Below are 19,699 nucleotides of genomic sequence, written 5' to 3' on the forward strand. Positions count from 1 at the left end.
ACGTCACAATCCAATATGGCCGCGGTGAGCACCCAGGAGCCTTAACTTTCATCCTAATACCGGCGATAACTGTAATTTTCAAGTCTTATAACTTGAAAAGTATAACAGTTAACGAAAAAATACTTAATTATAGTGTTTTGGAAAGCTCTCGAGATAAGCTACAAGAATATGCAGTGAAAAATAGAAGATTTTATTTAAGAAATTAAAAGTGATCATGTAACTTTTAAACGACTATCCAAGGTCAAATCTTTACCACCATCTTATATCCCCCTTGAAACCATACAACTTTTATTTGAAACATTTTTCAATAAAATCTTTGGTTTGTGAGATAGTACTGTAAAATAGACATCCTGTATATATGTATATGATGGATCAGTAACTCTGTCCACCTGAAATATCTCCGCTATTTTTGGAAATATAAAAATATTGAAATTTTGAAAGTTATACAATATCAAGAAAGCCATAATTTCAAACATCAATGCGACATTCTTTAACAAAATTGCAGTGACTTGAATTAATAAAGATGGCAAACACACATAAATAACAATTTATTGTTAAAAAATTGACTACACACACGTGTGCACGTACAGAGAGGGGGTGGGGGGAGTCCATAAAGTCTGTCCCCACTCCCTATATTTCAAAAACGGCTCAAAATTATAAAAAACCGTAAAATGTGTTTGATTATTTCGAGGAGCTACTCTTTTAAGAGAGTTAAAGGGGTTGTCCCTCCAAAGAGGTGCCCCAGAGGGACCCCAACTCAAAAATTTCAAATGGAACCTGCTATATTGTAATATATCGTTTGAAAGGACATAAAGAAAATTTTGGGCTAAAATCGGACATTGATACATTGACCCATTTAGGAGTTATTTAGGGTCAAAGTTCGGAAAAGGCCAATTTCAAAAAATTTCTGTATATATATCTTATTGTTAGTTTAACATATTTTGATATTAAGTACAAAATATCTCATAAAATATTTAATTTTCGATAATTTTATCTTAATATTATATATATATATAGCATAGAATTAAATGAATTAATTGGTGTGAAGAAAACGCATATAGTTATTTCTAAGAAAAAGTAATTTGCAACATGCAGCTACTTTTCGTAAACTGAAAAATCTTCATAGATTATAAAAGTATCACACATCAATCATTTAAAATATTTTGATTGCCTTAATTAATACTTTCTACATATTCCTTTTGAGCAATTTTTTATTATCCTTAACATTAATGCCAGGAAAATCTATCACAACATATTTTACAATGCGATCATAATTGCGAAATTTAAATTTTAACTGTTTTGTTTTATGGTTTTATATTATATATGTATAATAAAAAAAATATGGTACATATCTTAAGATTCCATATATATGAATTCAGTTATTTAATTTCGAATATTTTAATTAACAACAGATATTATTTTTCCTTATACGTTACAGTTTATATTATATAACATGTAATAAGTACGAAATAACGCGACTTTAAGTATAATCATACATCAATTATGTCTGCAGTTAATTACATACTACTATAATGAAAAGATAGAGTGATTTATGACTTACTAAATAATATAGTTTTTACAATTTTAATTATTTTTAAAGAAAAATTCGACAATTACAAAGAAAAAGGATGAACATCAGATATTGTGTAAAAAAATATAATTAACAGATATTTTGAATATTTATCTGAAAAATGCACATTAAATGCAAAGTTGTTTCTTGTTTAATTAACAAAATATTTTAATTAAATATAATTATTTGAAATATAGTCCTAGTCTTTTAATTGTATTATATTAATGCTTAATATACAGGATATATCTTAATGTGGGCCGCTACTTTAGGAGCGCATTTTACTCATCAAAATGAGCAAAAACGTTTATATAAACATATGTTCAAAAATGTGTCGTTTTCACATTACAGTCATGTTTAAGTTAAAACTTAAGATAATTACAAAGGGTATTATTTTATTTCCAACAAAACAGTAGAAAATAAAAGTACGTTCTACGCGTAGAATCGCCTTGCTTCAGCTCGATTATAAATTAGCGAGACCATATACATTAAATGCATGTCTACTAGTTCTGCATTAAAAAAAACTTTCCATTTTCACAAAGTAAGTACAACTGACAATTTAGTTTTATGTTTTTTTGTTTATTGGAAGAACAATATCATGGAAACCTGAAACTTTTATTTTCTACTGTTTTGTATTATTGGAAATAAAATAACACGCTTTGTAATTTTCTTAAGTTTCAACTTAAATATGATTATAATGTAAAAATGACACATTTTTGGACATATGTTTATATGAACTTTTTTGATCATTTCGATAAGTACAATACGCTCTTGAAGTAGCGGCCCATATTTAAGATACATCCTGTATACATATATCCAATGTTTCTTTGGAGTCTACAAAAAAAAAACAAACAATATTACAGAGAAAATTAAGTATAAAAAACAAGTATAAACAGTATAAAAGACAATAAAAAGGGAAATAGATTGATAAATAAAAAGTTCAGGAATTATTACAAGAACAAGAAATTAAATTAAAAAATTATCATACAATCATAGTATTTTATGTATTTAAAATATTTAGCTATTTATTTGAAATTGCATCAAATGTTAAAAAAAGAAAAAAAAACTAATAGGTCTTTTTAAATATCTCGTTTTTTACAATTATGCAACAAATCATCTGCATAAAGCTGCTCTTAGTAAGACCAGCTCTCACAAATAATACTTTTTTATAATTTTAGATATAAAAAACATTTTAATCACTTGTTAAAAAGTTTGTTACCTATATTAAATGATTTTCTTTATGATTCGTAGGAGCCTAATTTCTTTAATACACTGAGACCTTTTTCTTCATATTCTTCTCGCGTTATCCACACAGAATCTCGATCTTTTGTTATTTCTGCTAATACAGCACCACCCATGAAAACCATGTCTTTACGTCGAGGTGAGTCTTCAATTTTTATTTTAAATTTCTACAAAAAAATTAAGCATAAAGTATAATTATTTGCAATATTTCTGTACATTTAGTATATAAATTCTCTCAAATATGCATTTACATTTAATTTAGTTGTATCATTTTTTAATACTCTTTGAAGATAAAGTTGTTTAATTTCTCTTTCAAGCCTTGATGGAAGCCCTGGGTACATCGTACTACCTCCACTCAGAACAATGTGCTTGTACAGCTCGCTTCTGATATCGATATCAGCTGCTTGAATTGTGCTAAACACTAACTCAGCTATACCTTGTGCTTCGACATTAATTAAATGCGGTTGGAAGAGCGCTTCCGGTGCCGCAAATCTCTCACCACCTACTTTTATCACACGTCCATCGGGAAGCTAAAAATACGATAATTTATACGCCTTAGTTCTCAACATATATGTATACAAAATATTAATAAAATTGTATATATACAAGGTGTGCCAAAAATCTTGGAACGGTTTCATATTTCGGAAAGGAAGCATTTTACAAAAAAATGTTTTAAATAAAAATTGTAGTGTTCAAAAGAATTCGTTTAGCAGTTGAATGGTTTGACCTTAAATAGCACTATAAAGATCATCTTTAATTTTTTGAATGGAACTATCATATTTTTTTTATATAAATCGATTCCTTGTAATATTTGGTATAAAAAGTTATAAATTATATTTTAATTTGACATAATCTTATATAAACTACGAAATATCTTGTAAAATACTCATTTTTCGAGGATCTTACCTCAATACTTTTATGCACAAAATAATGAGAGGAATCAATTGGTATAAGGAAAACAGTTGTTTTTAAGAAAAAATATTTAATTTGCAATTACAACTACATATTTTTTCTTAAAAACAATTTTGTGTTTTCTTTACACCAATCCTCTCATTATTTTGTAATAAAAGTATTGAGGTAAGATCATCGGAAATTGAATATTTTACCAGATATTTTATAGCTTATATTAGATTATGTCAAATTGAAGTATAAAATATCTCGTAAACTATTAACTTTTTGACTATCCTACCCTTATAACTTTTTATGCAGAATTTGTCGATTTATATAAAAAAATATGGTGATTCCATTTAAAAAATTCGAGATAACTTTGATATGACCTTGCTATTTAAGATCAAATCGTTCAAACTGCAAAATGTGTTCTTTAAAGGCTCCTGCATACTCGATTGCCAAGTCCGTAAAATTTGTACGACAGCGCCACATTTGGCAAAACTATAAACTATAAAGCGTGAAAATGACATAAATTAATCTTGCGACTTAGAACCAATTTCACCAACGTCGGTTAACTTTAACCTCCGGTTAAACTATATGTTTGTCTCTTTTTAATGAACGTATCTGAAACGAGACAAAGATATAGTTTAACCGGAGGTTAAAGTTAACCGACGTTGGTGAAATTGGCCCTTACAGCGTCATTTATCATTTTAGTGGTGTTTCTATTTTTAAAATAATTGTTATAGTGTTAAAATATACCGAAGACTCTCATTTTGTTATAATTTAATATGTAAAAGCAAATATTTATTTCATTTCGATATCTATCGAACAGCGGGTTTTCGTCCTTGATTAGGCTCAATTCAATTCGACATATACAATGTTATTTATTGCTTACCCAAACAAAAGGAGAGTTTTCGGTATATTTTACAAGTCGGTTCTATCGGTTACCCTATTTTATTGAAAAACATTTTTATTTTAGCGTAAGTCGCAAGAATTTTCATGGTATATTTTCTCGCTTCTGACGTCATCAATTCAAGTAGGCTGCAGTGAGTATGCAGGAGCCTTTAAAATGCTTTCTTTCCGAAATATTAGACCGTTCCGTGACTTTTTGCACACCCTGTATATGTGTGCGTGCGCATAATACATAATGATATACCTACAGTATATGATTCTACCAACACTGTGGTTTCCAAAGCTAGCTTTTCTTCAGTTTCTATATTGTAACCGATATAACACAGTTTCTCTTTCAACATTCTAACAGTCTCAAAATCAGCCGAATGATTAAATGCGTAACCGCGTAACAGCAGCAATTTAATTAGATACATTGTAATGTCGCGTCCGGCTATATCTAGTCGTCTGGTCAAATGTGGCAAAGCATACTCCTCAAACACAGGACAAATATGCGTGACACCATCACCAGAGTCTACAACGACACCACTAATCAGTCCTTGAGCATATAATGTCAATACTGCCTGAATCGCGATGTACGTCCCAGCAAAACCGTACTTTTCAAACATCACCTGAAATCATTGTGTGAACACTAAGCTCTTCAATCGTATAAGTTTAATTTAATTTTTACTGGATTTTTTGTATTACGATACGTTACCTCGATCATTTTTTCTCGATTTGTGATAGGATTCATCGGTGGCTCAGTTAATAAAATCTTACATTCTCTAGGATTGATATTCATTTTTTCCTTGCCAAACGTGTAATCCCACACATGACACATATCCTCCCAATTTCTATCAAGTATTAATTAGGCAATAAATCATGTGTCTATCAAATATATTATAATTCATGTTGAAAAGGATCTGATACAAATTTATACCTAACAATTCCATTTTGCATGGGATAACTTATCTCTAACATAGAACGAAGTTTACTCGCTTCATCGCCGACCATCAAATTCTGTGACAATAATATATATAATAATTAAAATTCTATACACATTACATATATACTACTATGTCCATTGTTTGAAAAAAATATTGTTTTAGTGTCAACTATTATATGATATATTGAGTGATACTTTTTAGCAGAATACAAAAATTCTAAATAATTGTATGAAACTGATTAACTAAATATCCAAAAATTAATAAATCTGTTTTTTAACATATGTAATAAAAAGAAACTTTACATAATTTCTAGTAATTTTATATAATTTCTAATATTATATCAAGTTTTATTTTATCAAAACTTGTAACATATTACAAAAAAATTAGGATTTTATTTTTATGATTAGCAATAATATAATATATATATTATAGTATAGTATATTATATAGTGTAATTCTAAGAAAATCACATTACAGAATCTTTATATCTGAAAAATATATATTAAATTAGGTATATATATATATATATATATATATATATATATATATATATCACAGCTATTCGGCAATTTCTTTTTTAATGCAGTATTTAAAAATACAAAAAACACATAAAGAATAAATTTTTTTCGTTCTGCACAATTGTTTTTTGAATCAAAATAAAAAAAGGAAAAATTAGCAATTTTTTCCTTTATTAATTTTGTCTATTTTTTAAGAAAAATTAAGTGTTCCTTTAATTTTTGTGAGAAGTATATTTCTGAAAAGTCTGCCAGATTATTTAAATACATTATATACATATACATATGTGTACGTATATGTACGATATGTATGTATGTTTATATGTGTATATGCGTGTCTGTGTTGACAGTTCAAAATTACTTTATTAAAACATTTAATGTAATAAAAATGTATACATAACAAAAAAAAGTACAATAAACTTACAGGCATATTAAGCACATCCTATGAGAGTACATGTAAACACACAACTATGTTAGATATTTATAGAAGAGCATGGTATGTATACATGGTATGTATACGTACAAGTACAAATTGCACATAACTCGCACAAGTACAAATTGCACATAACTCATATTAAATAAATATATAAATTATATATATATTATATAAATATAATATATATATATATAAAATATATATATATATATATTGTACTTTATCAAAATAAGTATAATATTCATGTCAAAAAGAACTTTTAAAATCTCTCACTAAAACAAATATTATATGATGCATAGATTTTATGTGATATGTAAAAGCAATCATTTAACAAGAATGTTACAAAACAAAATAGCTCTATGAATTTATCTTATTTCAAATACGTATATCTTTTTAGGATTTGTTAATAAACATTATTAGCGTTTCACAATCTATCTTATTTACATCGATAGACAAGCATATAGGTTATTTTTAATCAAACTTCAACATTCTGAAACTATATGGAAAATGTACACAATGTAATATTTATTATATAAGAGACTTACACGAATGCAATATTTTTGCTGAAAACATAATAGTTCTTATTAATTATATCGTATTGCTAAACATCTCTAATTTAAATGTCCCGAAAGATTATATTAATTTCATATACAAATTTTTAATCGGTATCAAATATTTTTTGACAACTTTTGATAGACATTTAATTTTTATTTTTCATGTAATTCTATAAATTATAGCTAAAACTACAATTTGTATTTATATTTATGGATTAATTGTAGATAAGTATTATCTGTTATATATATTCTCATAAGAAATTAAATATTTAAGAATGTAATGATAAGAGAGAAATAATATAAATATCATAGCTACTATAATTATAGAGTGTAGAATTGTACAGATCCCAAAATTACACCAACAAACTTTAAGTGGGTAAAGAACATCAAAACAAGTCAATTTTGTCTATAAACTCGTGTTTGCAAATAAACTGTTTTGGCACTAGAGAATCAAAAACAAAGACTCGGCATAAGACATTGACTAAGCTCAGCATCATAGCATTCAGTATTTATTATTATTTAATTAACATTTATTTTCAAAATGGACAAGTTTTCTTATGAAGAACCGATTGAAACTGAAAAACCTGGTTGAAGGAAACTAGTACTTATAAAAACCTATGCATATTTATGGGAAGCTAGATGTAATGGAAGAACTTTTCATTTCAAAAGCCACTCTGTGACAAAATTAGCTTGTTTTTGCATCCTTTATAATCACTTAAAGTTTGTCAGTTTTTTGGGACATCATGTATAACATTTATATTAAAAGCAAAACTGGCTTTATATTTTTTCAATATTTTATATTAATGTTAAGTTTATTAATATAAAATAAATCTACATACCTTCACATCAATGTCACCAATTTTATTAACAGCTCTGATTATAGGTCGTCCAACGATAGATGGAAATATGTGAGCTGGAAAATTAGCACCGGCATATCCGCATTTAACAAACTGCAATTATAAAGACAGTTTCGAAACATAAATAATTATATTTTGATTATAGCATATATCAGGAAATTCTTTTGAAGAAAGAGAAAAATGAGAACCTTACCCCGGTACCATTATCGCAAACAATAATCTTTCTTCCTTTACTGTCCATTTTGTAATATTATTATTTCTTCAAATAATATCTTTTTCCTTTCTTAAATTGTTGTCTCATATCATTCGTTTTATGAAGTGATGATTAATATCTGCGGGTATTAGGGCGTTACTGGTAAGTGAAACTAAAACGACAAATGCAACTTCTTGATAAAATTACCATTTCATATCATAATCTGGAATTATGCTAACAATAAATACGGTGAAACGGATTCAAAAAAAGTTCCAAATAAAAAATAATTCTTTGAATTTACTTCGAAAATACGACTAAGCTTATCAGAGTCTGGAGCATTGACATTGAGCTCTATAACCATAGACCTTATAGACAGAGAGAAGCCTGAGAGAGGCCATGCCGGCGATTTTCGTGGGACGCTTTTATTAGGTCGTACAGCAGCGCCGTGCATCCACTTTTAGGAATTGGAACTACGTATCCACATCCACTTTTCGATACCATCGATTATTTGGTTCATGTCCGTGCTAAATACATCCCCTTTCATTTCTAGAAGTAAAATCTAAAATCATTTTTTACGCATGTGTGTCCACACATCTTATATCCATAAATTATAGATAAGAAATACATTTTGCGTATATAAATAAATTTAAAAAAAGAGAGATATATATATATATATATTTTATATGCGATATTTTACATTTTAACATATACATATATACACTACGTACGCGCACGGATGAATATATATTATATATATGTGCGCATATATACAATTAAAATAGTAAAAGTAAAATTATATAATTATATAATTAAAATTAAAATTATATAATTAAAATAGTAAAAGTAAAATTATATACATTTTATAATATATTTATTTACTGAATTTTTGCAATTAAAAGACATCAACACGACTTAAATCGGATAATTTTTATTATTCATATATATTTATTAATTAAAAATTATCCGATTCATGTGTCATCGTGTGTTTGATGTCGTTCTAATAACTGTAAAAATTTCATTAATCTATTATACATTTACTTTCAAAAAGGTAAAATAAAAAATAAAGGTTTAAGTCCTTATATATTTCATAAGACATTTAAATTCGTAATTATATATTTGTTATTATATATATATATATATATATGTATATATAGATTTTAATTATATTAAAGGTCTCCGGATGTCGAAGCGAGGACGAGAACGAGATCATGTCGTCAGTTTCGCAGTCTTTTACGCGAGGCTTTCTTCATTTATAGTTTATAGTATTTCACGAATACATATGTATATGTATATGTCATCTTACTATAGAAAATAACATTTTTATAATTCGCATTTTGTCTGCTGAAAATAATTTTAATGGATTAAAGATTAAATCATCCGATTTATGTCGTGTTTGGTGTCATTTTAATTGCTAAAATTTCATTAATCCATTAAAATTATTTCCAAATCGATAAAATACAAATTAAAAGTTTTAATTTTTATGTATAAAATGTTTATATTCGCGTGAATTATCGTAAATAAGGGAAGGTTCCCGATGTCGTCGAAGCGAGAGCGAGAACGAATAAAGAGCGAGCGAGATGACGTATCATCAAAGAGTTCCGAAGTCTCCTCGCGAGGCTTCCTTTATCTAATCTTTCATATATCATATGTCATGTTACTATAGAAAATAAAATTTTGATAATTCGCAATATATCGAATTGAAAATAATTTTAACGGATTAATGAGACTTTTGCGATTAAAATGACACCAAACACGACATAAATCGTATGATTTTTAATTAAAAATGTAATCAAAATTTTAATTACTTTAATTAAAAATCATCCGATTTATGTCGTGTTTGGTGTCATTTTAATCGCAAAAGTCTCATTAATCCGTTAAAATTATTTTCAATTCGATATATTGCGAATTATCAAAATTTTATTTTCTATAGTAACATGACATATGATATATGAAAGATTAGATAAAGGAAGCCTCGCGAGGAGACTTCGGAACTCTTTGATGATACGTCATCTCGCTCGCTCTTTATTCGTTCTCGTTCTCGCTTCGACATCGGGAACCTTCCCTTATCTACGATAATTCACGCGAATATAAACATTTTATACATAAAAATTAAAACTTTTAATTTGTATTTTATCGATTTGGAAATAATTTTAATGGATTAATGAAATTTTAGCGATTAAAATGACACCAAACACGACATAAATCGGATGATTTAATCTTTAATCCATTAAAATTATTTTCAGCAGACAAAATGCGAATTATCAAAATGTTATTTTCTATAGTAAGATGGTATATACATATACATATGTATTCGTGAAATACTATAAATGAAGAAAGCCTCGCGTAAAAGACTGCGAAACTGACGACATGATCTCGTTCTCGTCCTCGCTTCGGCATCTGGAGACCTTTAATATAATTAATCTATATATATATATATATATATATATATATATATATATTAAAAGGTCGCTTTCGGCGGTTAAAATTTTTTAATGAACTTCGAGATCTTCAATTTATAGTGCAAATTGTTATTGCATGCTGCATATTACACAATATATGTATTAATGGTTTGGACGACGGTATGGATTTTTACGTATATGATGATTTTATCGATATTAATATCGATATTAATATAGAAGAAAATAATAACGGAAGAAATTATAACGATCGTCGAATTAATTTGTTTCACGAAATGTTTCCACAATAAATAAATAATATCACATTTTTTTCAAATTAATCTTATATTTTTCTTTATAATCCTTTATTGCACTTTACTCTTTGACATACTTTTGTAATACTATATTACATTAATTTTAACAATGTAAATAGAATAAACTCGCATGAACTTATAACATTACGTGCAACTTTTAGGGCCATTCCACAATGTGTTGCAAATGCCCCGTTGCCAGTTGCGAAGTGTAGCAACTTACTAGTTTAAAAAAAATGCTATTTCCAGTTGTTCTTGGTAGTTGCAGTTGCTAAAAAAAGTTAAAAGTTAATCAACTTTCTTTTGGCAACCACAACTGCTAAGCACAACCGCAAATAGCACTTTTTAGCTAGTAGTTGCAATCCTTTGCAACTGGCAACAGAGCAAATGCAATGTAATTTGTAGAATAGCCCTTATAGTTTAATCACATAATCACAAATTACCAGCATATAATTGCAAGTTGATCACAAATAAAATACATTTGAACTTTTTTTTAAACACATAACTTATATTATTTTTTAATACATGACACAACTTTTAACAGCAAATAAAATTTGATCAATAATTATGTAAACTTATAGATATTCTATACTCGTAACTATTATTAAAAATATGTTTAAACTTTAATAGTAATTATAATAAGAACACATTACACTATCACAGTTTAAAAGTAAAAATATACTTAAAAGAAACTTATTAAAAAAAAGATTTGCTCATTACAATGAAGAAAAATATTAAAATAAAAAAGATGCATTCATTATAATGAAAAAAAATATTTAAATAAAAAAATATTAACTTCAATAGCGGTAAATATACAAGATTTACCAAAATGAAATATCTGGTTACGATACGGATAAATACCTGCAAGGAATGCCTATTCTTTTTTTTATTGTTTTCTTTTTTCTTACTGTTTATCAAGCATATTATCAAGAGAAAACATATTTTTGGACTGTACTAAATCTCTTAGTAATTGACATTTCTCTCTTTCCATGCGCATTCGATCTCTGTGCCGCTCATCTTTATTTTCCATTTTACGTTTTAATACTGTTTCTTTCCATAACATTTGTTTTTGTTTTAGCAATAACTTTTCTTTTTTTAGAGTATTTCTTTCATCAACTCTAATTAATTTTTCATTCTCCTTTTCGTTTTTTGTAGATAACATTCGCAGATGTTCGAGCCACTGTTTTTCCAATTCCAATTTTGTCTTAGCGACATATGTTGCTGAACCACTATGAACTTTCTTCGCTTTTTCCTCACACGATGTTGACTGCTTGGGAGAAGATGACGGCATCTGTGTGTCTGAGGATTGCTGCTGAATCTCTGATTTCGAATAGTTACTTTCTTGGCTTTTTGTTCCAAAAAGTGAAGAGTTTAATGTATGATCGCAGTTGATATTCTTCCTATGGCCAAACATATCCTGCATTTCATTGAAGTAAGGAAAGGTCTTTGGACTTCTTCCAGATTTCGAATTGTTATCCACACATTCCTTATATTTTTTAATTAATGAGTTTATTTTCCATCGTGTTTGGTCAGCAGTCACCTAAAAATTATTTTTGATATTAGTTACTGATATTAATTATTTTGATAATAAATTTTTTGACTCGAATATTACAATATCATATTTATAAATTCATTTTAAAGCAATTACAGATACTACTACTTACGCTATAGCCTAATTTCTGTAATTCTTCCGCAAGGTCACGCCAAAAATATTTTTGTCTTTTCACATTTTCTTTATTTGATTGTATATTTTGATATGCTGCCAATAATCCCAAAATGGCATTATGGCTCCAATGGAACACTGTAATGTAATATAAAATTACAATTAATTATACAATTCTACTGATTTTCGGATTATTTATAAGAATATACACTTAAAATTTACTTACCATCACTTTCCTCTTTTTCTCGTTTAAATTTTTTTTGTCAGGCAATACATGTTTAATTTTAATTTCATCTTCAATCGGCTGGCACGTATGGTCTGTATAATCTTCCACATCAATGGATATTCAATTACAGATCGAACAAATCGAATAGCTATCATCGGAATCCTGCATAAAAATTATTAACCTCAAATACTAAATATGTATGAACATAAATTTTTAAATATTTTCATGCAATTTTATAAAACTTAATTTATGTTTTATAATTATAACTGCACAATAGCTTTTATTACATATGAAATAAAATAAAATTGTATTGTATATTAACCATTCTAAAATAGAGAAATACAACAAATTCTAAATAGCTTCGAGTTGCTTGTTCGGTTTTGCATTTTGCATTAAAAAGAAAATAGCAAAGTAGTTGGCCGATTGATTGGTCAATACACAAGCGTCAATGTTCCGATCGCAAGAGTTCGCGACCTGTAGTGTAATACGGCCTTATCCGGCCACAGATTAATAGACAGATAGCCAATGGTCTGGAAAAGGCGAGACCGGCATTTCCGTGCGACAGTAGGGATGCAAAGTTTATCGATATTTATCGATACTATCGACAAGACCAACTATCGATAGTTGTCGACAAGAAGGTGAAGGAGAAGTTTCTATCGATATCGATAAGAGTACGTTCAAAAACCATCCTCATCTGAGTGACTCGAGTGCATTCCCTCTCTTTTATAGAGTTAGAGCCCTAGCACAGACTTTTGCATAACGCATAACGCATAAGCATAAGAAATTCGATTGGTTGAATTTCTTATGCATATACGTTATGCACGTTATGAACCAATCAAATTTCTTATGCATATGCGTTATGCGTTATGCAAAAGTCTGTGCTCTGGCCTTTAGAGAAGTGACATGTGATGTTTTCGATTTCCGAACGCAGCCTAATTGTCGAAGTTTTTACGTGCTTTTTGTTTGGGTATGACGTAGTTTATGAAGTCGTAGACGATAGACGTAAATATTGTAAGTAACGCACAAGTTTAGGATGTCGTAAAAACGTGCTACAATCGAAAATTTCATATGCCAAAACTTGTGCGTTACTTGCGTCTACCGTCTACGACTTACATTATTATCAATGTTAACAACTATATATCCTAACTTGATATTAATGAATAATTTAATTTGACAGATAATTTAACTTTTTAAAAGTGAGGTTATTTCAATTTTCGTTATTATTATCACGCAATATGCATTGGGAAGAGGAAAATGGTAAGTTAATAATTTGAATTATATTAAAATTACATGCAAAACAAATTAAAGTTATTTATAAAATATTGTGTATTTATTACTCTATTCTGTTATTTATCTGTACTTATAGAATCAATAGTTGATGATCCCCAACCTGCAAAAAAGCAGAAACAATCAACATTACAAGGCTTTCTTGTATCAAACTCTCAGTCTGAATGTCAAATTTCGAAGTAAGTAATAATTTATTTAAAAAAATGCTAATATTTTTATATTTTTAAAATTTATCTAATAAATTTATTCTTTTGTTGTTTAGTGTAAAAACAAGGATGAAGAAATCAAAAGTATGGGAATTTTTTAAAAAAGATCCAAACAATAAGAAATTATCTGTATGCATAATATGTAATACTGAAATTTATAACAGTGGTAATACAAGTAATTATTGGGATCATCTACATCGCTATCATGCCTCCAAATTAAAAAAATCTATTGAAGAGGAAGAGAGCCTTTCACATTCTACCCCCAGTGGAAGTGAACCTGAAGGAACAAGAATAGAAATTGAAACTGAGAATCATTGGTACAAATATTATAAATTTATTTCCTTTTAGCGTTTGTATAGGCTCATGTTTGTTAATAATTTCTATTGTTTCAGTGTTCAAACTAAAAAAAATTTGCCTCGAAAACGTTCTAAGAATCAGCCGTCATTGAAGAAATTTATAAAAAAGAAAAGACTCTATTATGGTGCTAACAGTAAACAAAAAATTATATTGGATAAAGCATTAGTAAAATTTATTACTAGAGATCTTCAGCCTTTGAGCATAGTAAATGACATTGGATTTCAAGAATTTGTGTATGAATTGAATCCACGATATTGTTTGCCAAGTCGACCTACAGTCACTAATGTTTTAATTCCAAAAATGTATCACGAGGTGAAAGAGAAAATTTCAACTATTTTAAATACTGTCAAGTATGTTTTTTCAAATGTTTTAGTTTTTTATATTTTTCTTCTACGTTTTTGATTAAATTAATAATTTTTAATATTTTTATAATTTTAATTTTTTAAATAATTTTTAAAAAATAATTTTTAATTTTCTTCTAAGTTTTTATATTATTTTATAGATATTTAGCAATAACTTTTGATGGCTGGACTAGTGTTGCCAGAGAATCTTATCTGACGATCACAGGTCATTTCATTTTTGAATCCAAATTACAAGCAGCATTACTGAATTTTATTCACGTGAGTGATGTATCATCAACAGCTGAAGATCTAAAATCCTTAATTCAAGAAAAAGTATTGAAGATATACCCAAATGTAGAACTAGTATGTGCTGTGACTGATAATGCTGCTAACATGATAGCAACTTGTGAGAAATTAAAGGTAAATTTTTACTTAAATAAATTATATTTAAAACTTATATTTATCATATAATGTATTACAATTTTAATAGGTGAAACATGTCCCATGCGGAGCCCATTCTATACAATTAGTTGTAAATCATGCCATATTAAAAACTAAGCCATCATCTTCGTTAACTGCAATAGATACTGATGTGATGAAGTAAGTACTCAAACTTTATCTAAATGTGTATATTTCTATTATTCTTTATTTTATTGAGTTTAAATTAAATGTTTTAGATTATTTGAGAGTGATGAATTTGAAAATTTATCTTCTGAAAATGAAGTTTCAGTTTACATTATTTTAAAGAAATGTAAGCGTATAACTACTTTCTTTCATTCAAGTCCTAAGAAATCAGCTGAATTGAAAAAAGAACTTAATTTACGTCAAATGGAAGTTACAACTTTAGTACAATCAGTTTATACTCGTTGGAATTCATCTTATGAGATGTTACAACGTATATATAAAACTTTAGATTGTATTAATATTATTTTATTAAAATTTAAAAATAATATTCCTCTATTGAATCATGAAGAAACACAATGTATCCCAGATATTTTAGCTTGTTTGAAAATATTTGCTGTTATGACTGAAAAACTAAGTGGTGAATCATATGCCACAATTTCTCTTTTAATTCCATGTACAAAACAAATACTCATTGAGTTAAAAAATTTAGAATCAGTTATGAAAACAAAAACTGGGCAAATATTTCGAAAACTCCTCATTAAGTTGAGTGAAGATAGATTGCTGCAATATGAAACACGAACTGTTCCTAGGTATATAAATTTATATTATTCTTAATATTATTTAATTATTTATATAATTTGTTTATATAATATATTGTTATATAATTTATAATATATTATTCTTAATATTTTATAATTTAATTAATTATTAAAATTGTTTATTTTATTACAGCATTGCTACAGTTATGGATCCTAGATTTAAAAATTTAGGATTTTATCAATATAATAACTTTGGTAATGCTGCAACTTCTATTAAACATGAATTGAAGATGATTTTAAATTCTACGACTATTCCACCTATTCATGCTCAACCTTCGGCTTCATCTAATTCTGATGATTCATCTAAAAAAAAAAGTAGGATCTCTACAAGTATTTCAATAAGTCATGTATTTAATTAAGTTTTATTTTTAAATCGTTACTTTTTGTTTAGGTTTATTCACATTTTTGAACCAATTTCGAAGTCCTACCCTGCCAGCTTCTCACAATATTCCACTATTGTCTCAGGCAATTGTACATTTCAATTCTTATTTGGAAGAACCAATTCTTGCAGAAGATGAAGATGTTATTAAATTTTGGATTAACTACACTAAATGTGATGCTTTGAAGAAAATAGCTTTGAAATACCTCTGTGTACCAGGTACATCTGTTCCATCGGAGAGGATTAACTCCACTGCTGGAAATACGATAAGTGATCGACGTGCTAGATTAACCTCTGATAATGCAAAAAAACTAATTTACTTAAAATGTAATTACAAATATAGTCAATAAAATTTTGAATATACATTTAATATAAATTTGTCTGTTTTTATAATATTTATAGCCTTATTTTTATTTAATTATATTTTATTTTTGTTTAATTATCGAATATAGTATCTGAAAATGTAATCTAGGAGAATCTATAGTTAAAAAATAGCATATAAACAACTTATAAAACTATCGATATTTATCGATAGTATCGACAAGGATCTTGAAAACTATCGATAGTATCGACAAGCAAATTTTTTCGATAGTTTGCATCCCTAGTAGAAAGAGGTCAAATTAGGACAGGGAGTTGGAGCTAGATAGCAGGGTGTACTGTGTAGCGAAGGACGGTCCGTCAGGCTGCCGCCTGTAGAGGTTCTAGGGAAATAGGGCCTAGGGATAAAAGAGGCGCGAGATTTGGAAGTAGGGAATGGCGAGTACAGGGAAAAAGAGTGGAAAGGGAGGTAGCAGGACGGTCTATTAAGGGGGAAGGGAGAGGGGGGAAGCTTGGGTAATATAGAGGACTTTCTTAAGAGGAAAAGGGAGATAGATGATGATTTAAAGACTAGAGTCAGTAAAAAGGTGGTGAAATCACCGGATGGAATGTGGAGAGAGGGAGGGGAGAGACTAGAGAAACTCTTGAAGGATCTGATAGAGGAATCGAGAGACAGATGGGAAAAAATGGAGTTTAGCTTGGGGGAAATAAGAAAGAATTTGGAGGAGGGGAAGAGAAGAGAGGAACGTTGGATTTTAGAGAAGGAGGATTTAAGAGAGAGGATGGATATGTTGGAGAGAAGATGGGTGGAGGAAGGAGAGAGAAAGATAGAAGAGGTTAGGGAGGGGGTTAGAGGGATGAAAAAGAGGATGGAGAGAATGGAAGTGGGAGAAAGGCTGAAGGGGGGTGAGGAAGGGAAGCAGGGGGAGGGAGGGTTAGAGAGGAGAATTAGGGATCTAGAAAGAGTACTAGAAAAGAAAGAGAGAGACGAGAGAAGAAGAAACATTCTAGTAAAGGGGTTGAGGCCTGGGGGAAAGGATATTGAGGGAGAGATAGGTGAGATTTGTAGAAAATTAGAGGTGGAGGTTCACGTGGAGGAGGTAAGAAAATTAAAAGGAGAGGGGAAGAAAGAAGGGGAGTCAGTGATAGTGAAACTAAGAAGTGAAGAGGAGAGGAGGGAAATGTTGAGGAGGAAGAAGTTGCTTAGGGGGGATAAGATATGGCTAGAGGAGGATTTAACGTGGAAAGAGAGAAAGATGAGATGGGAATTGAAAAGGCTAGCATGGGATATAGAGAGGAAGGGTGGGAGAGCGTGGGTAAGTCACGGTAAAATAAATATAAATGATAAGTGGTGGTTTTGGGACGAAGCATTAGGAGGTATAAGGGACTGGAGAGGGAACAACTGGGAGGAGCAAGTAGGGGAGATTGAAGGATCAGGAGGGGAGAGGAACAGTGACCAGGGAAAGGGGGGAAAGGAGAAGGAGGGGAAGGGGGAGAGGAGATGAGAGCGAAGGAAGGTGGAGAACGGTTGAAAAAGCAGGAGGTAATGGTTGGGAAGGGAAAGGTTGAGGAAGGGGGGTGGAAGAGCGAAAGGAGTGTGAAGGAAGAGGAGGTTAGTGGCGTGAAAAGGGATAGGGGGGTTGGATGGAATGAGGGAGGGGGGAGTATAGAATTGGTTATTAGAATGTAGCAGGTCTAAAAAACAAAGATAAGGACTTTTGGGAGGGGTTGGGGGAATGAGATATTATGTTTTTGATGGAAACTTGGTTGGACGAGAAAGGGTGGGGAAAGATGAGAGGGAAACTACCCTCAGGATACAGGTGGAAAGCGCAGCACGCAGAAAAAAAGAATAAGAAGGGGAGGGCGATAGGAGGGATGTTGCTGGGGATAAGGGTGGGGATAGAGACAGAGGGGGCATCAATGTCAGATAGAGAGGGAATAATAAATTGTATGGTGAAGCTGGGAGAAGAGAAGTGGAGGCTGGTAGGGGTTTATATAAACAGAGATCTGGAGGAGAAGCTGGAATTGATGAGCGAATGGATGGATGAGATAGGGAGGGGGGTAAAGACGTTGATAGGGGAAGACTTTAATGCTAGGACGGGGGAGTTAGGAGGGGGAAGTATAAGGGAGGAAGGAGATGAAAGAGGGAGGTGTTCAAGAGATAAGAAGGTGAATGGGGACGGAAGGGTTTTAGTGAACAGGTTGGAGGAAACAGGGTGGGGAATTATGAATGGAAGAGTTGCGGGAGATGAGGAAGGATGCTGGACTTATGTGGGAGCGGTTGGACAGTCGGTTATTGATTATATAGTGGGGAACGAGGAGGTAATGGGGGATATTATGAAGTTAGAGGTGGGGGGGAAAGTTGATTCGGATCATCAACCCTTAACGGTATGGGTGAAAGGGGAGGGAGGCAGAAAGGGGGAAAGAAGGGGAATGAAGAAGAGGAGATGTAATTGGTCGCTGGAGGGAAGGGAAGAGTTCAGGGAAGAAATGGGGGTGATACAGGGTAGAAGAGAGGAGGTAGAGGAAGAATGGGGATGGATGAAGGAGAGAATTGAGGGAATTATGAAAAAAGGGAATAAAAGAGAAGAATCAGAGAAGAGAAAAGAGCGGGGGTGGTTTGACGGGGAGTGCAGAGAGGAGAAGAGGAAAGTGAGGAGAGAATTAAGGAGATGGAAACGAGAAGGAGGGGATGGTAAGGATTATAGGAGGTTGAAAAAAGAGTACGGAGTATTGTGTCAGAGGAAGAAGGAGGAGGAAAATAGAAGGTGGATAAAGAGAGCACAAGAGGTTAAAACGGAGGGGGATGTTTGGGAGATCGTTAGAAAGGAGAGGGGGAGATGGTATAGAGTAGAAGAACGTATAGAGATAGAGGTATGGAACCAATATTTTAAGAGTTTGTTGGG

The 19,699-nt window shown here is 30.2% G+C and overlaps 3 protein-coding genes across 14 annotated transcripts; 1 reads left to right on the forward strand and 2 right to left on the reverse strand.

Annotated features, from left to right (window-relative positions):
- Positions 1-537: 537 nt before the first annotated feature.
- On the reverse strand, positions 538-8,480 carry Arp2 (Actin-related protein 2). 7 transcript variants are annotated; one of them, XM_083057613.1, is made up of 11 exons: positions 8,294-8,463; positions 8,087-8,225; positions 7,876-7,986; positions 7,028-7,045; positions 6,471-6,488; positions 5,526-5,605; positions 5,304-5,439; positions 4,858-5,217; positions 3,061-3,339; positions 2,787-2,976; positions 545-2,401 (listed from the first exon to the last, which is right to left on the reverse strand). In XM_083057613.1, exons 2-10 carry the CDS (start codon positions 8,132-8,134, stop codon positions 2,806-2,808), a joined length of 1,221 nt encoding a protein of 406 aa, XP_082913739.1. In that variant the 5' UTR covers positions 8,135-8,225; positions 8,294-8,463; the 3' UTR covers positions 545-2,401; positions 2,787-2,805. The 7 variants fall into 7 exon arrangements, with proteins under 7 accessions (XP_082913744.1, XP_082913727.1, XP_082913734.1 ...); XM_083057618.1 differs by having other exon boundaries at positions 538-2,976; positions 8,087-8,258; positions 8,388-8,480; XM_083057601.1 differs by having other exon boundaries at positions 538-2,976.
- A 2,340-nt stretch (positions 8,481-10,820) lies between these two features.
- LOC145949150 (uncharacterized) lies at positions 10,821-12,688 on the reverse strand. Its single transcript, XM_083058985.1, has 3 exons — positions 12,683-12,688; positions 12,458-12,594; positions 10,821-12,333 (listed from the first exon to the last, which is right to left on the reverse strand). Exon 3 carries the CDS (start codon positions 12,214-12,216, stop codon positions 11,698-11,700), a length of 519 nt encoding a protein of 172 aa, XP_082915111.1. The 5' UTR covers positions 12,217-12,333; positions 12,458-12,594; positions 12,683-12,688; the 3' UTR covers positions 10,821-11,697.
- An 881-nt stretch (positions 12,689-13,569) lies between these two features.
- Positions 13,570-16,845, forward strand: LOC145949093 (E3 SUMO-protein ligase ZBED1-like). Of its 6 annotated transcripts, none has more exons than XM_083058804.1 (10): positions 13,570-13,649; positions 13,860-13,939; positions 14,049-14,148; positions 14,232-14,492; positions 14,568-14,882; positions 15,035-15,293; positions 15,364-15,473; positions 15,551-16,087; positions 16,230-16,411; positions 16,488-16,845. In XM_083058804.1, exons 2-10 carry the CDS (start codon positions 13,918-13,920, stop codon positions 16,823-16,825), a joined length of 2,124 nt encoding a protein of 707 aa, XP_082914930.1. In that variant the 5' UTR covers positions 13,570-13,649; positions 13,860-13,917; the 3' UTR covers positions 16,826-16,845. The 6 variants fall into 6 exon arrangements, 5 of the variants coding, with proteins under 5 accessions (XP_082914930.1, XP_082914928.1, XP_082914932.1 ...); XM_083058803.1 differs by lacking the exon at positions 13,570-13,649 and adding an exon at positions 13,662-13,693; XR_014427541.1 differs by lacking the exon at positions 13,570-13,649 and having other exon boundaries at positions 13,657-13,939; positions 16,327-16,411; positions 16,488-16,516.
- Positions 16,846-19,699: the final 2,854 nt, after the last annotated feature.

The sequence above is a fragment of the Prenolepis imparis genome, unplaced genomic scaffold (assembly GCF_030444845.1).
Source record: "Prenolepis imparis isolate NDT839.2.m4 unplaced genomic scaffold, iyPreImpa1.0 SCAF_2, whole genome shotgun sequence".
NCBI classification, from domain to species: Eukaryota; Metazoa; Arthropoda; class Insecta; order Hymenoptera; family Formicidae; genus Prenolepis; species Prenolepis imparis.

Excerpts from the sequence above, each read along its gene's own strand:
- Arp2 (XM_083057618.1), bottom strand. The coding sequence starts at position 8,134 with ATGGACAGTAAAGGAAGAAAGATTATTGTTTGCGATAATGGTACCGGG. Across the intron at positions 5,440-5,525 it reads ATGCAAAATGGAATTGTTAG|AAATTGGGAGGATATGTGTC; the intron begins GTATAAATTTGT and ends AATACTTGATAG. Across the intron at positions 3,340-4,857 it reads TGTTGGTAGAATCATATACT|CTTCCCGATGGACGTGTGAT; the intron begins GTAGGTATATCA and ends TCGTATTTTTAG.
- LOC145949150 (XM_083058985.1), bottom strand. The coding sequence starts at position 12,216 with ATGCAGGATATGTTTGGCCATAGGAAGAATATCAACTGCGATCATACA.
- LOC145949093 (XM_083058804.1), top strand. The coding sequence starts at position 13,918 with ATGCATTGGGAAGAGGAAAATG. Across the intron at positions 14,493-14,567 it reads ATTGAAACTGAGAATCATTG|TGTTCAAACTAAAAAAAATT; the intron begins GTACAAATATTA and ends CTATTGTTTCAG. Across the intron at positions 15,294-15,363 it reads CAACTTGTGAGAAATTAAAG|GTGAAACATGTCCCATGCGG; the intron begins GTAAATTTTTAC and ends CAATTTTAATAG.